Below are 17324 nucleotides of genomic sequence, written 5' to 3' on the forward strand. Positions count from 1 at the left end.
AACAGTTATGGAGGCTCCTCAGAAAAATTAAAACTTGAACTACGCTATGATCCAGTAATCACGCTACTGGGTATTTACCCCGAAAATACAAAAACAATGTTTCAAGGGAAGATACACATGCTTATGTTTACTGCAGCACTATTATAATAGGAAAAATATGGAAGCAGCCAAAGTGTCCATCAATAGATGAATGGATAAAAAAGATGATATATATATACAAAATGGAATATTATTCAGCCATAAAAAGATTGAAATCTTGATATTTGCAACAACAAGGATGGAGCTAGAAAGAATAATGCTAAGCAAAATAAGTCAGAGAAAGGCAAATAAATACTATATGATCTCACTCATATGTGGAATTTAAGATATAACAAATGAGCAAAGGAAAAAAAGAGAGAAAGACAAAGACAAACCATGAAACAGACTCTTAACTATAGAAAACAAAGTGATGGTTACCAGAGGAGGGAGTAAGGGGGCAGAGGAAGTAGGAGATAAGAATTAAAGAGTACACTTAAAAGAAGGTAAAATGATTTTTTAAAAAGTATAGGATGTAACAGAGACCATGGCATATTCTGTGTATATTTTAAAGCAATCGGTATGGTTGAAGCTGGAGAAGAACAAGAAAATAAGTTTTGAGATGCTATCATAGTTCAATTATAAAATAAATTTATACTTTCCCAAGAAAACACTGGGAAATGATGAAAACATTCTAAGCTATGGAATGGCATTATCAAATTTGTGTCTTAGAAATGTATTCAAGAGTTAGAAGTGCATGTTTAGGAATTATTGCAGTAATCCGGGGGACAAATGGCTGATCACAGCTAGGCCAGTAGTCATGGGGTTGGAGAAATAAAAAAGCAGAATCTAGGGATAATAAGGCCATAGAACTTATGGACTTAGAGAGGTACAGGCAATGAGGAAAACAGTCTAACATGACTCCATGATGACTGGTGGTACATCCACTGAAATAGGACACTAGGGGCAAAGGACTGTAAATGTAGTGGTCCACATTATCAATGTAAAGATAATACATTCTGGTTCAGTATGTTGAATTTCAGATGCCTGTGAAATGTTCCAATCAGAAATGTCCAGTAGACAGAAAGATCTTAGTGGAGCAGAACTGTGAGTCATCAGTGTGTACTGGAGATACTAACGCTAGCCCTTGGGGACCGAGATGATCATGTAAGGCGAGTAGCTAAGACAACTCCTTCTCTTCCCACTACCAGTAGACCCAGTGGAACAAAAACATTTTTTAAACATTTTTATTTACCCATTTTGGATGTATAGATAGAAGTGATGAACACATAACTTTAGAGCCTATAATTTAAATACTGGCACAGAGCCTATAACTTATATTGGCACAGACAATAGGTAGGGTTATTTGTACCAGTTAATTACTCTGGCCTAAGATTTGTTATCCAAGGCTGAATAAATCACTGGATTTTAGAGTGTGGGATCTTAGCACAGAAGAATTTTCCTAGGAACGCATACTAGGAAGAGATTCACATACCTAGAAAAAAAAGATTCCTCCCTCTATATAGTCTTACCTGTTGAACATGATCTGAATTTTCTTTAGAGACAGGGAAATAGACTAGCATGAATTGGCTTAAGGGTACTGTCATTATAATGTTTTATGAGGAAGGAGACTAACAATGAGCTAGATACTGTTCAAGATAAGGTAGGTGAAGTATTTCTGGTTTACGGCCAATTAGGATTATTTCATGTAACAATGATTATACAGTGGCTACTATAAGCCAGGCATTTGGTTAAAAACCTAGGATTCAGTTTTGCTTTCTAGGAGATCATAGTCTATTATTTAACAAGAAAATAGACTTAAGAGTACTAGTTCCCCTTACCTAGGTGCTTCTTCAGCTAAAATATACAGTCACACTTAGTTATTACTAAGAATTTTAATAAGCATGATAGGAAATCAATCTCTAGTTTCAAAGAACTAAGAGGTCAATTGCTTTCCAAGAAACAAAAAGTTAATTTAATCAATATTTCTCATTTTGAAACTTTGTCTGGAAAAATTTGAACAGTATCTTTGGCCCCTTTGGCCCTTTTACTGTGGTGCTATTCCTCATAGGCCTCGTTTTGGGAGGTCGTGATTGACTTGGTTGTGGATTCCCAGGAAGTGGCTGGTGACTTTTACTACATATAAACTCAAGCCAGGAGACCCCTGGAGGCAACCGGTGGTAACCAAGCACCTTAGTGAACACACAACCTGAGAGAGAAGATGTGGTAGACTCTTTGGCGGGAGGGGGTAAGGAGGGTACAGTGGAAGAGGAAGAGGAGGAAGAAGATGATGAAGAGGAGGAAGAGGAGGAGGATGTGGAGGAGGAAGAGGATGGAGGCAAGGACTGTGGCTGAATATTACTACTTTTCTTGACATAAAGCAGCCAGTCGATAGCCTGGGGTTGTTGGCTTACAGCTTTGTTTTCAGGGGCTGCTGTTAGCCATTTGTTCTCCATATTTAGCTCCTGCGTGATGTCAGATTCAGATGGAGGGGAAACCTGCATCTCCTCCGTCCCTTCAAGGTTGTCTTCAGGGGCTGCAACAGGCTGATTTTCTTTCACAGGGGATGGGAGACAAGATGAGAGAGAAGTCTCTGGCAGGGAAAGGAGAAAAACTAACTTCACTTCCACTTCTCCCTCAGAACCAAGTTCAGGCGTTGGTATGACAAACAGTGTTGCACTGCGAGGGTCCTTCCTTCCTGTAAGGTGGCTACACTGAGATTTTATGCAGGAAGCACAAGCTAAACAAACCATATAATTTGATGAAAGGCGGGGACCAGGATGAGGATTTGGCCTTCCCCTCATCCTTCGAAAGAGAATCTGCCTACAGAGGTCCCTCTGGATTCTGGTCTTGGAGACAGAATTGACAATTTTATTTACAATATCATCAGGGATGGTGCCACCTTTCACAATGCAGGGATAAATATAATCTAAACTCCATGGAATTTCTTTATTTGGTTCTGTCTTTGCGCAAAGATCAAAGTTGTTTTTACTCTGGAATCTGGAGCCCAGTTTTGAAGCAGCTATATTTCTGATAAAGTGTTTGGAGCTTGAGAATGTCTGACTTGAGATATTTGGTTTAGAATGGGGTGGAGATACATCTATGGTTCTCTGTTTGTCATTTGGTGAGGAGGTGTTCTGAAACTTGGAGGGACAAACCGGTGAGCTCAAGGTCCTGAAGTCATGGTTAAGTGACACTGTCTGAGATTTGGATGAGAACAAGGGCAAACTCTGAGTCTGGTGGACTGAATGTGCTACAGGTGACTTCCTTGGTTTTGAGTGGGACAATGGCAAACTCAGAACACAGGAACTAGAATTCAATGCAGGTGCTGTCTGAGTTCTTGAGTCAGATAACAGTGAGTTCAGATCCATTTGATTGGATTCCAATGAACGTGATGACTGAAGCAAGTCATTTATTTGAGATGTAGAGTTGAGTGATGGTGAGCTCAAAGACCTTTGATTGCGCTCTAATAAAGATGTCCAAAGGCTATCCAATGAAGATGCTTTCTGAGACTTGGGTTGTGATAATGTTGAGCTAAGTATTCTTCGATTAGATCCCAAAGAGGATGAAGTCCAGAGAATGTCTAGGGAACGTGTTTCTTGATATTTGGTGGGGAATGATGATGAACCTGAGACTTTTGGGTTAGACTTCTGTGAAGGTGATGTCCAGCAAAAGTTTGGTGAAGGTGTAGTCTGAGGTTTAGGGAGAGGTAATGGTGACTTCAAGTTCATCTGACTGGACTCCATTGATGAAGATGTCTTATTCAGATCAAGCGAAGATGTTGTCTGAAGTTTATGGTGTATCACAGGTGAGCTCAGGGCTCTCTGATTAGGCCACAATGAAGTTCTCTGATGGAGGTCTAGTGAAGGTGTGGCCTGATGTTTGGATTGTGATACTGGTGCTTTCAGAGCCCTGTTATAAAAGCCCTGTGAAATTGTGTCCTGCGACTTGGCTGAGGGCAATATTGAGCAGCTCTGCACCATCTGCTTAGAGTTCACTTGAGGTGCTGCAAGTTGATTACTATGGGCCTGTGCTCTGGCCACAGGCTGGATATCAGGTTGATTTAGTTTTTCACTTGTGTATTGATATGTTAATGAATTGGTTGTGGCCAGTTGGTAAGAGTGTTCTAATGACACAAAGTGTTGATCATAGTATGCTAATGGCACCATCTTGTGCTAGTGGTACAGTTTATTTGAAAGCAGCTGGCTTTTGGGATATTATGGTAACTGAGTCTTTTAGCTGGATTCCATGGACAATGAATATTTTAAAATAAATAGTCTTTGGTAGTTTCTAACTTCTATCTTGTTTCCTCACTGTTAATTCCCATATATTATAGAGTATCTCAAAATTCAGATATAGATTAGGTTGAAAAAATTATCACCGTTTGAAATTCTCCACTATCTTCTCTCTCATTTCCTAGAGTGTTTTTTTTCTCTTGAGGAAATAATGCCTGTTAATAAAATAGCAAAAAGAGTTCAGAAGAGATCCTAATAGGGATATTAATTTTCTCAAACGATTTGTTGCAGTGACTAGAGCATGGGCTTTATGTTGAATCCAAGTCACTTACTCTGTGTGTAACTTTTGAACTAAACTTTCTAAAATCCATTATCTATCCATAAAATAGATTAATATTTATTGAGCTATAGACTAAATAAGATACAAAATGTATAACATTGCCCAGAATATAATAAATGGTAATAGCCATTTCTGGTACTCTTTTAATCGCAACTTTAGTAAAACCAGCAAAAGAACAAAAAAAATCTATGGTAAGCTTATTGCATTAAATAGGAGAATCTTAGAAAAGAGTGAAATGGAAGTTCTAAAATGTTGGTTTTCAGTTTAGATTTAATTACCTATCAGTATCACCCTTTAGCTTATCTCCAAAAGTCCATTATTCCAGTTGAAAGTCTATTGCATTCTTCTAGTCTTGTTCTTATTTGTCACCATGGTAGCTTTTGAGACTGTGACTACTACATTTTACAACTAAATCTTCTTCTCTACAACTTAATCTGTCTTCGTTCATATTCTTTCTGTCTTTCTCTTCTGGTTCTCTCCACTCATTCTCTCATATCTCTTCAGGCCTTCACTAAATTGTTTTTATTTTCCTCTCACCTCAATGTAGTCCTCAGTGTTATATCACTAGTTCTCTTCTCTTTTTATTTTATTCCTAAACAATCATACTAGTTATGTTTGGGATTTTAAAAATGAGCTACAGAAAGAAACCTCACCAAAAAACAAAACAACCAGACATATAGCTGGCCAAAAGTGAAACAAACTCAGAAAAGATGGATGTGCTGCTTTTTAAAAGACAACATATAATATAACATGATACTATTTTAGTGCATTTTCATGATTTAGGTCTTTTTCTTCTGGTTTTAAAGCTAAGACATATGATATGACCAAAAAAAACTGCAAGTTATTGCAACAGATCTTGAGATCAGCCAAATAATCCATTGGTCCTAAGGTCCTTTAAGATGGGAGCTATCAAAATTTGGTTTCATGATTCTTCTTATACTCCCATGACTTACCAACACAATTTCTGATGGACAAATTTATTCTTCATATATGCCAACTTGTCCAATTACTTAACCACCAATTTTATTACAACTAGAAGGTCTTCAAGGTGTCTTTTCACATACTTATTCTAATCTTATGTATATCTATTTTAAAATTTATCTTATTTATATCTTAATTTACTTGTTTTGAACTCCTGGGTCATTCTTCGTGGAATTCTCCAAGTATCAACAATATTAGTTACACACCAATGACTTCATAATCTTTTGTGTCTGGTACTGGTTTTCTCTTTAGATTCAAAATTAATTTCCCACTAATCATCAGACTTCTCTACCCCAAAGTCCCAAAGACAATTCAAATACAAAGCACATAAACTCAATAAAGTTATTTCTCCTTCTAGAGAAATCCTTTTCTATATCTTCTATCTAAATGCCTAAAGCTTATTTATCTAATTCAGAATCTTTGCAGTTATTCTTGAACAGATTCACCCTCCAAAACCATTTAGATACCAATACTGGATGATTTTTTTTTAAGATTTTATTTATTTATTCATGAGAAACACAGAAAGATGCAGAGACACAGGCAGAGGGAGAAGCAGGCTCCCTGCAGGGAGCCTGATGAGGGACTCAATTCCAGGACCCCGGGGTCATGTCATGAGCCAAAGGCAGATGCTCAACCACTGAGACCCCCAGGCGTCTCAATACTGGCAGATTTTACCTCTTCCACATCTTAATTTACCTTTTGCTATCCAATGCCATTAATTTCAGTTTATACTATAGGCATATCTCATGTAGACAAATATGTTATTAAATTAACTTCTATATATCTTTCCCTCATCACCTCACTTCCATCTCCTCTTCCAGACATTCAAGAGCAAACTCTTGCTGGTGAGACACAGCTGCAGCTCACCCAAGGACTTCCCTCACTTTGCTTATGTCTGAAAAAGTAGTAAGCCCTGAAGTTATCTGTGATTACTGGATTTTGTGTAGTGTGATCTGACACCCAATTTTTTAAAGAGGGAGAAAATTGTATACACCCCACTGTGTACTGTCTGGCACCCTAACAAGCTTCTGGATAGTAATACAGAATAACCTCATGACCTCGAGGTATGCAAAGATTTCTTAAACAGAAAGTAAAAAGCAATAATCACTAAAAATTGGTAACTTAGATTCATGAACTCCCAATCATCAAAATATACCATACTTAGAAAGAGTAAAGGTAAATTAAAAAATATGAAAACATATTTATAATACATGGTATCTGAAAAAATATGGATATTATCATGGAAATATTACATAAATGATAACCACTGCATATTGCTTAGAAAAAAAGTGCAATTGGAATGATGGCAAAATACATGGACAAGCACTTGACAAATGAGGATAGCCAAATGCTAACATATATATGAAAAAAGCTCAGCATCATTCGAAATTCATATTTAAAAAAAGAGATATTACAACACATTATCAGAATATGACTTAAAACAAAATAAAATAAAATGAAATAAAAACAGACAAAGCCAAGATTTGGTGACTATGTAAATTAATTAGTATGTTATACACACACACACACACACACACACACACATTTCACTCTTAGGTATTATCCAATAGGCATGTCATGAATGAATATTTTCACCAAATACCGGCACTAGGATGTTCAGGGGAACATTATTCTTAATAGCTGCAAACTAGAATTAACTGTCAATTAATAGCAGAATATATAAATAACTCATGATACATTCATTCAACAAAATAGCAAACAATGATAAAAAACTAACAGAAAGTCTAGCACCATGCAACTGTATGGATGAATCTCATATACAAAATATTGAATGAAAAGAATAATATGCACAAAAATACTTCATAATTTTGCATATGAAAGTACAAAACAAAGTCATATGCTCTTAAAAGTCTAGCTAATACACTTGGGGAGGTAGAGATTAGGGGGGAACAAAAACTTCTAGGGTGGTGGTAATACTCTATTTCTTGACCTGGAAGATGATTATATGGGTGAACTCATTTTGTGATAATTGAGCTCTAACACTTACACTATATGTATTTTTGTATGTTTTTAACTTCAATAAAAAGTTTAAAAAATACATAACTTGATGCTAATTTGAAAAGACACATCTGAAACAAAATTACACTGAAAGGTGAAACATTAAAGGATGAACCAAGATCTGGCACACAGATGTAATGAAAACTTAAAAAAAAAAAAAAAAGAAGAGGAATGTAATGTGGAAATCCTGCTATCATATGTAGAGGAATAAAGAAATTCAAAACAAATGGAACTAACAAAAATCTACTTAAGACAAAAAACAGAGAAAAATAACATTTCTGAATGTTTTCCACTTTCAGACTTACTCAGCAAATGGCACTCCCACTTCAAGGAATGTGTTTTGCTAAAACACAGGAATATTAAAAGTATGCAATAAGTGGTGGAAATTTGAATGAAGCTATTACTGCAGAAGAAAATGAATACCACTTAAGAAAAAAATTAACCCACATATAGTCTTGTACCCAAATTCTTTTTATAGATAAGTTCTTTCAAACTTCAAATGAAGAGATTTACATAGTTATATAAACCTTTTCAGAATATGATAAAGAAATAGACTAAATTGTTCTATGAAACCTCTGTACATGATTCAGATATTAAAGCATGACAAAAAAAGTTGAAAATTAAAATAAAAATAATAAAATACCACTTATTTCATATGTAAATTTCCTTAACTAAACATTTCATTTAACATTATAAGAAAATAACAATCAACCATCACTAACTTGATCTTACTCACAAAATGTAAAGATTTATTAGTAAACATTATAATTTGTCATGTTCATAATTCAAAATAAATCCTAGTAGATGCTCAAAAAAAATCACTTTATAAAATCCAACATCCACTCTTCATAACCCAGTACTACTACTAAGAACTACTACTACTAGGGAAAAAAATTAGTTACTTAGTGAAAATAAACGCCAATCTGAAAGCAAAATGAAATTGTCCAGTTGATATCGAAATGTGAGCTAATCCCATTACAGGCTGATAATAGACAAGATATTCATCATATAGTCACTACTATAATTTAACATTGTTTGGGAAGATCTAGCCAATGTAATATGAAGAAAATAGGGAAAAAGAAATATAACTATTGAAAAAGCAGAAATAAAATTATCTCTCTATGCATATACTGTGATTAAAAACCTAATTCAGAATAAGGAAAACCTGATAAAATCAATAATATATTAACATTCTGAAAGTTCAATGAAATCACTTTAGTAAGTCAATATATATGAATCAAGAATTTTACTAAATATCAATATATAATAAAATATATGATCACCATAGATACTTTATATATAATTTGCTCTAACAATTCAATAAAAATACAAACACCTTATTACAAAAATGAGCAATTACTTGAAAATTTTATAGAGAAGACCATATGACAAATTTCAATAAATTCAAATGGGTTTGAGTCATACATAGTATGTTCTTACTTTTGACAATGATATTAATTATAAATAAATTACAGAAATATCTGAAAATATAACCAGATACTTAATATAAAATAATATACTTCTAAATAACCCATGGATCAAAGAAGACAAAAAGGAATTATTTTACAATAAATGAAAACAAAACGAAAATGTATAAAAATGTGTAGGATGCTGCTACAGCTGAACTTAAGAAGGGAAGATATCGTGGCATTAAATAATTATATTAGAAAAGAAGAAAACTTTCAAACCAAGGACATTAATTTGCTTATTAGGCAAAGAGAAAAAGCACATTAAGCCAAAATGAAAAAAAAGGCATAGATTAGAAGAGAAATTAATATAGAAACTAGAAAATCAAGGATGCCAAAATCTGGTTGAGATCAATAAAACTGAAAACATTTAGTCTGACATGTCAGGAAGAAAACAAAGAGAGAGAGAAAAACAAAATCTGGAATGAGAGAGGTGGTATTACTACCAACTCTATAGATGTTGAAAAATAAGGTAATACTATGAATATTATGCCAATATGTTAGACAACTCAGATGAAAGAGACATATTTCTTGGAAGACACAAACTGCCAAAGCTCACTAAAAAGTAAATTTAAAAACTAGATGTCTAGGGGCACCTGGGTGGCCCAGTCAGTTAAGTGTCTGCCTTCAGCTTAGGTCACCATCTCAGAGTCCTGGGATTGCCCCTGCATCAGGCTCCCCCCTGAAGGAGAAGTCCGCTTCTCCCTCTCCTTCTACCCCTTCTGCTCAGGCTCTCTCTTTCAAATAAATAAATGAAATCTTAAAAAAAAAAAAAAAAAAAAAGAAAAGAAAAACTAGAGATCTCTTACCTATGAAATAAATTGAATTTAAGTGTAAAACCTTCCCACAAAGAATGGCACCTGGGTGGCTCAGCTGGTGAAGCATCTGACTCTATTTTGGCTCAGGTCATGATCTCAGCGTTGTGAGACTCACACTGTGCTGGGCTCTATGCTGGGCCTGGAGTCTGCCTGGGATTCTCTCTCTCTCCCTCTGCCTTTGCCCTTCCCCACCTCTAAAACAGCAAAAACACAAAACAAAACAAAAAACCTTCCCCAAAAGGAAACATCAGACTCTGATGGCTTCATTGGTGCATTGTACTAAACATTTAAGGAAGAAATACCAATTCTGCACATAATCTAGAAAATTAAAATGGAAGAATTTCTTCATAACTCATCCTATCAATCATTATCCTGATACCAAAACCAAACAAAATCATTACTAGATTTAAAAAAACAAATAAGCAAACAAATCTATATATCTATTTCTTCAGGTAGTTGCATAAATCCCAAAGTTTTAGCAAGTCAAATCTAACAACATATAAAAAAGGATAATACACTTTCCCCCAAATCCATGAACCCAAGAAAATGTCAGACAAACCCAAATTAAGAAAAATTCTATAAAATATTTCACATTGCTGTTTAAAAGTGTCAATCTTGAAAAACAAAGAGCAATAAAGAAACTGTCACTGATTAAAAAAAAAATCTAAATGTAATGACTAAATGAAATGTAGTATCCTGGATCAACAAAAAGATGTTAATGGAAAAACTGGTGAAATTCTATTAAAATCTGTAGTTCAGTTAACAGTATTTTACCATTGTTAAGTCTTTGTTTTGATAAATACACAATGGTTGTGTAAGAAAAATCTGGGTGAAGAGTTGAAATGCAAAGGAGCTAGAATAGACAAAACAGCTTTGAAAAAAGAGAACCGGGGGGGGGATCAGCGTTACCTGACTTCAAGACTTATTAAAAAACAACAATAGTCCAGCACCTGGGTGACTCAGTCAGCTGAGTGTCCCACTCTTGGTTTTGGCTCAGCTCATGATCTGAGGGTCATATGATAGACCCGGAGGCCCCAGGCTCTGCATTGAGTGAGGAATCTGCTTAAGATTCTCCCTTTTCCTCTGCCCCTCCCCCTCCTCACTCACTGGCTCTCTCTCACTCTCAAATAAATAGAAAAAAAAAACAAACAAACAAAAAGGCAACAACAGTCAAAACAGTCTCTATGGGCATAAACGTATACAAGTTGATCAATGGAAGAGAATAAAAATGCCCCCACACATATATGGAGAGCTGATTTTTTAGAATGTGCAAAAGCAATTCAGGAGAGTAATCCTTTCAAAAGATGTTGTAATCATTGAATATACATCTACAAAAAACATGAAGTTTGACCCATACCTCAAATTATATACAAAAATCAAATCATAATGGCATTACAGATCTCATATAAAACCTAAATCTACAAACATTCTGGGAGAAAATAGAGGAGAAAATCTTTGTGACTTTAAATTGGGTGTAGATTTTTAGATGAGACACCAAAAGCACAGCCAATAAAAGAACAAATGAATAAAGTGAACTCCACCAAAATTAAAAACTTCTTCATCAGCCACTTTTGGGAAAATGAATAGATAAGCTATAAGCTTAGGGAAAATATGTGCAACCATATACCTGACAAATGACATGTTATCAAGAGTATATGGATAACTCTCAAAACATAGTAAGAGTGTTAATGATCCATTGAAAAAAAATGAGCAAAATATTTGGACAGCTCTCCAAAGATTATGTATGAATGGGAAATAAACGTATGAAAAGACACTCAACATCATTAGTCATTAGGAAATGCAAATTGAAACCACATGAGATACAACTAAATATCTATTAGAGCTGCTAAATTTTTTAAAAAATTCAGCTACTAACTGTTGATGAGAACGTAGAAGAAATAGACTTCTGATACACTGCTGGTGGGAATTTAATATAGCCCAAGATGTTTGGAAAACAGGTTGAACGTTTCTTAGAAAGCTGAATCTCACATGCATCACGTGATCCAGCCACTCACTCCTAGAGAAAAGAAAGTACACACTCATACAAAGACTTGTATGGGGATCCCTGGGTGGCGCAGCAGTTTAGCGCCTGCCTTTGGCCCAGGGCGCGATCCTGGAGACCCGGGATCGAATCCCACGTCGGGCTCCCGTTGCATGGAGCCTGCTTCTCCCTCTGCCTATGTCTCTGCCTCTCTCTCTCTCTGTGTGACTATCATAAATAAATAAAAAATTAAAAAAAAAAGACTTGTATGAAATAGGTTCCTTGCAGCTTTAGTTTAATTCTCCAAAAATGAGAGTAATCCAATGTCCATCAGCAGATGAAAGAATGCATCAACAACTTGCAGTAGTCCCAGATAATGGAACATGTAATATTACTATTAATCTCAAGAATCCCACCTTCAGCTGAGAATTTGGGAGCAAAATTATTACAAACCAAAAGACAACAACAACAACAACAAAAACCACCAATATAAAACAAAGAGAGTCTCATAAACCAACCCTATTTAATCTCTCAGACGTAGACCTCTGAACAAAGACAGTACAACAAGGAAAATGCTTTGTGTTCTCAATAAGCCATCAAAATATAAATAGGTTCCAAGTTCAAAAGAAATCAAACAGACTTCTAGGAAACCCATATACATAAAATATAAATGCATATTTGCCTTAAAAATTGGTGAGGATTAGGACCTCTGGGTGGCACAGAGGGTGAGCATCTCAGCTCAGGGCATGACCTCAGGGTCCTGGGATCAAGTCCCACATCCGGCTCCCTGGATGGAGCCTGCTTCTCCCTCTGCCTGTGTCTCTGCCTGTGTCTCTGCCTCTCTCTGTGTGTCTCTCATGAATAAATAACTTTAAAAAATTGGTGAGGATTGGTTTAGCATGTATAAATAGGCAATATTCCTGTTGTACATAAAAGTTGATTTTCCAGCAATGTCACATTGAGTTAATACTGAGAATATACAATACCTAATTTTTAAAATTTAGTCTAGAGTAACATAGCGTAAGTTGTTTTAATTGTTTAATTTGTTTGGTTTGTTTAAACCAAATCATGCCCTGCCCACCAAACTCTCAACATCTAAAATACCCTTAGACCTACATTATTTTTGCGATTCAAAGATTCGAATTTAGAAAATTTCTTGGAAATCAATTCTTAACGCACTAGAGTCAAAGAGAGGATGGATCATTCTAAGAAGATAATCCTCTTTTGGGAGTCAGCTGCATATGATATACTCAGGTATATAGACTTCAGAAGAAACCTCTACAATCCTAGGCTTATCTCTATCTAGCCTGACATGAGTACTTGACATGAATACCTGACATTTCTACTTTGTCGAGCTCAGACATTCAGGTACCATCTTTTCCCAAATATAAACCTGAGGGAAACCTCTCAGATTCATATTCCAGGGAGGGCTACACTCTCTGAACACTATGGTACCTGCATTCACAAGCACAGTCATGTACACATACTCCTGATGGTAAGCGTGCCTCTCCTCAGGAGAAGTTTCATGAAAACTAAAAATATGGCTCTTTCAATGACACTTAGAAAAGAAATGTGAGCTGCTCTTATGCTGGACACTGTTGTAGGCTATATACTATCTACATTCTCTGTGAGGAAAAGTAATACCGGAAGGACTATTTTCTATTGTACAGAAAAATAAATATAATTCCTAGGGTACTACTTCCAGAAAAAGCTCTACAATTCTCTATGCAAAGTAAGAGCTTTGAGAAAATTCTGACTTTTTTCACCTGCAATCAGGTTATCACCCAATACAGGGAGTTATAAGTGGAATGGCTTCAAGCAACCTTGCAGAAATCTATCCATCTGACAGAGAAGTTCGTGCATCTCTTAAAACCCTAACTATGAAAGTATAAAGCATTCTTGATATGACAACACACACACTTGTTACTTGAAACAAACATGGTAAGAACCTCAAAACTTTTAAATTGGGCTTTTTATGTTGAGCAACTTGATGATCCTTGTAATTAGTCAACTTAATATCATATTAGTTTCTATTTACTTTGGTGTCTGGCATCTTGTGGATCTGTTGTACATAATAAGTATTTCAACTCCTGTTTATGTTCTCACACTGTCACAAGTAAAAACTGCCATAAAATATAAATCTCGAATGAAAATATCATATTGGGTGGACAGAGCCAATATGAGTTCTAGATAGATAGATAGATAGATAGATAGATAGATAGATAGATAGATAGATGATAGATAGATATTTAGATATTAGATGCATAAACTTCTCTGTCAGGTGGGAAGTCCTGTAAGGCTTCAAAGAAGAAGAGACATGAATTGGATTTTTGAAAGATGATTTCACTATTGACAGTCATGGGAAGGTCATCTCACGAAAGGGCACAAAAGCAGGGAAGAATCTGAACATTCAAGGACAGAGAGATTCACTGTGGCAGTATAACAGGTCACTGGAAGAGGAGGGGCAGACGATGACTCCAGGAAAGATGAGGGTGAAAGCAGATGAAGAGAGGCCCTGAATGTAGTTCTAAAACATACGGATCTTATCCTGTGGGTAACTGATGAGCCGGGGAAACAATGAGCAGAGAAGTGAAACCAGTAAGATGAACATGAATAATCAGACTGCACACTCCCCAGGCAGGAACCAAGTAGCACGGTGCCCAGCTAACTGGCTCCATGTTGCTCATACAAAGTGTATTGACGTCAGTGTGTCTTATTAGAAGTGTATCTGTTTTAAAAGTCAATTGTGTGATTTGGTACTTTTTGTGTGTGTGATTTGGTATTAAGTTCACAGCATTACTGGCCTTTCGATTTTATTTTAAACCCAATGTAGCCTTTGAGATTGAGGTTTTAAGATATCTCTTCAAAGTCAATAAAATCTGTAAATTGATTGCCCTATAATATAATATTTCTAACAAAATGATTAAATGGGACTACATGTGAGAATATACTATATGCTCTGGGCTAAAATTTATATAAACATTTCTTCTTTTTTTAATGTAGCCGCTATTTAGTAGTATATTAGACAATCCAAACATCGTGATGATACAAAAATTCAAACCATCAATGATAATGAAACAATGGATCAAGTTTTCATAAGATCAAATGTTTGTGCAAGTAACTTTGTCCCTGGAAATGGTCGCTAGGTTTAAAACAGCAGTGACAATATCACAAGGGAAACATGATATCCAGGCCTCTAGAAAGCAGCTGTGCAAACAAAGGGAAGGACCTCTTGGAAACCACGACACATCAGAAGACCTGTTGATTACCCTGCATGTCTAATTCAAGATACTCTGCTTATGCAAAATCAAGGACATAGCCTCCAATGGATAATTTGGCAGGCTACACATTGCCTTCATATCGCTTGATTTGTGTTTTTCACTTAACAGTGAAACCCCTTGCTTTCTGAATCTAAAATGATTAGATTTCAGTAATGTAGATTTTGTTCCAAATGCATTAAACTACTTAATGCATATACATAACATTTCTATATCTTCATGTGCTTGACAATAGCCTAATGCTAACCATTTTAAGAATGAAATAGGATCTTTTAAAATATCATATTTAGCAAATAGCTAGCAATATTCATCTTCTCCAAATCCAAGAGATTAGTTTTCCCATGATGACAACAAATCAAAATATAGTCATGATGACAGGTAACATTTAGTACTCTGTAATTTACTGCACATAAGCACTGCATAACCTTTTCCTTATTGGAAAATACGCTTATAGAAGTTTTGGAAATAAACTACTATTAAAGTCTTCACCTAAATTTTCACTAGTTTAGATGATTATTTAAAAGGTCCTCTATCTAAAAGATGCATCTAATTTTTCTATGTCTTTGATTTTATGATTTAAAGATTTTTGTCTAAGCTCCAGTGCTGCTATTTTTTCAGTATTTCTTCAAATAATTCCAGGGGACAAGAAACTCATTATAAACTAATATAAATCAACTTTCGGTTTGCTTATTTACCAAGTTAATAACCTGTTTTAAAATAAATAAATTTTTAAATTATTCCTATAAGACACAATCCTACAATATTTTCTCTTGAAAACATTACCTGGGCACTCCCGGTGGCGCAGCGGTTTAGCGCCGCCTGCAGCCCGGGGTCTGATCCAGGAGACCCAGGATCGAGTCCCACGTCAGGCTCCCTGCCTGGAGCCCGCTTCTCCCTCTGCCTGTGTCTCTGCCTCTCAGTCTCTCTCTCTCTCTCTGAATAAATAAATTAAAAAAAAATACTTATTTAAAAAAAAAGAAAGAAAAAGAAAACATTACCTGGGATACTACAAAAGGAGTTTTATGTATTTTTCCTAAAACATTACATTGGAAGTATAAACAAAAAAATGAAAAATTTCTATCTAGACCTCTGATATCATAATCATCTCAAGTCAGGATGATTCCATTACTCTTTTACTCTTTCTCTATCCCTCTACTTCCCAAATATTTCTCTTCATAGGAAACTGGGGAATGGCAAATGAAGGAATATCGAAATGCTTATGGTGAAATTAATACGAGACTGCACGTACTCAGTTCTTGCCATCTGTGTCAACCCTTTCCAGTACATGTTAATATCTACTCCATTTTTGTGAAGAGCAGTGGCCTGGCCCCGTGCACCACACAAGCTAGGTTTGACCTCACAATTTTTCTCTTCAAAAGTGGATAAGAAATACCTTCTCAATCTTTCTCTCTGGATATAGAAGGGCATTTGATTTCTATTTCTCTATCTTTAAAAGATAAATAACCTTCGGAATCATGGTCTCCTCTCTCTGCCTCTCCCTCGACGGCTGCCAGCATCTGTTTTCAGTCATCTTTTCCATACCTTCCAAGACTTTGCTCTTCATCTTCCTGACCTTTTCTCTCTGACCCACATCTATGCACCTCTTTTCTCAATTTGCACTCATTTTTCCTAACTCCTACTTCTAAACCCTTCTTCTATTTCCTATCAAGCTCATTGTTTTTATATGCTTCCTCACTTATAATACTATCAAAAATTGCTATGTCAACAATTTTAAGCATTTGAGGTAAAATCCAGATGTTTATTGAACAGCAGTGCCAAACACCAGACACTTAATATAAACAATATGTTTACAAATCCCCTTATACTGAATAGAATATTTTTAACTCATATGACTAGCCAGTGTTGAATGTAGATAAGAAACAAAAAGCATTAAAAATCATTAACTTTGAAAAATCATTCTTCTATATTATTTTTACAACTTCTTTCAAATGGATTTACTGAAAACTCGCAATTTGTATTTTAGCATTATTTTAAAAAGCAAACTTTTATGAATCTATCTTTTTATATCGGGTAAAGGACTGGTTATGAAAGCAATTAGAATAAAAGTTTGTTTATATTATAAAAAATTGCAGTGAAAACATCTCAATTTTCAATTAACTAATCATAATATATTATTATTGATTGTACCCAGGTTTCTGTGTATCAAGAAATATAATAAGACTTTTAAAGA

At 35.3% G+C, this 17324-nt stretch overlaps 1 protein-coding gene across 6 annotated transcripts in view; it reads right to left on the reverse strand.

Moving 5' to 3' along the window:
* CSNK2A2IP (casein kinase 2 subunit alpha' interacting protein) overlaps positions 1-17324 on the reverse strand; it is a 141547-nt gene that overhangs the window by 25719 nt on the left and 98504 nt on the right. For 4 of the 6 annotated variants that reach the window (XM_077883697.1, XM_077883694.1, XM_077883696.1 and 1 more), the window contains one exon: positions 1896-4465. In XM_077883697.1, the coding sequence (XP_077739823.1) occupies positions 1995-4184 (2190 nt within the window). In that variant the 5' untranslated portion in view covers positions 4185-4465 and the 3' untranslated portion in view covers positions 1896-1994. Of the gene's footprint in view, positions 1-1895; positions 4466-17324 lie in introns of those variants that run through there. The other 2 variants (XM_077883698.1, XM_077883699.1) reach the window with 1 other exon arrangement.

The sequence above is a fragment of the Canis aureus genome, chromosome 35, assembly GCF_053574225.1.
Source record: "Canis aureus isolate CA01 chromosome 35, VMU_Caureus_v.1.0, whole genome shotgun sequence".
Taxonomy (NCBI): domain Eukaryota; kingdom Metazoa; phylum Chordata; class Mammalia; order Carnivora; family Canidae; genus Canis; species Canis aureus.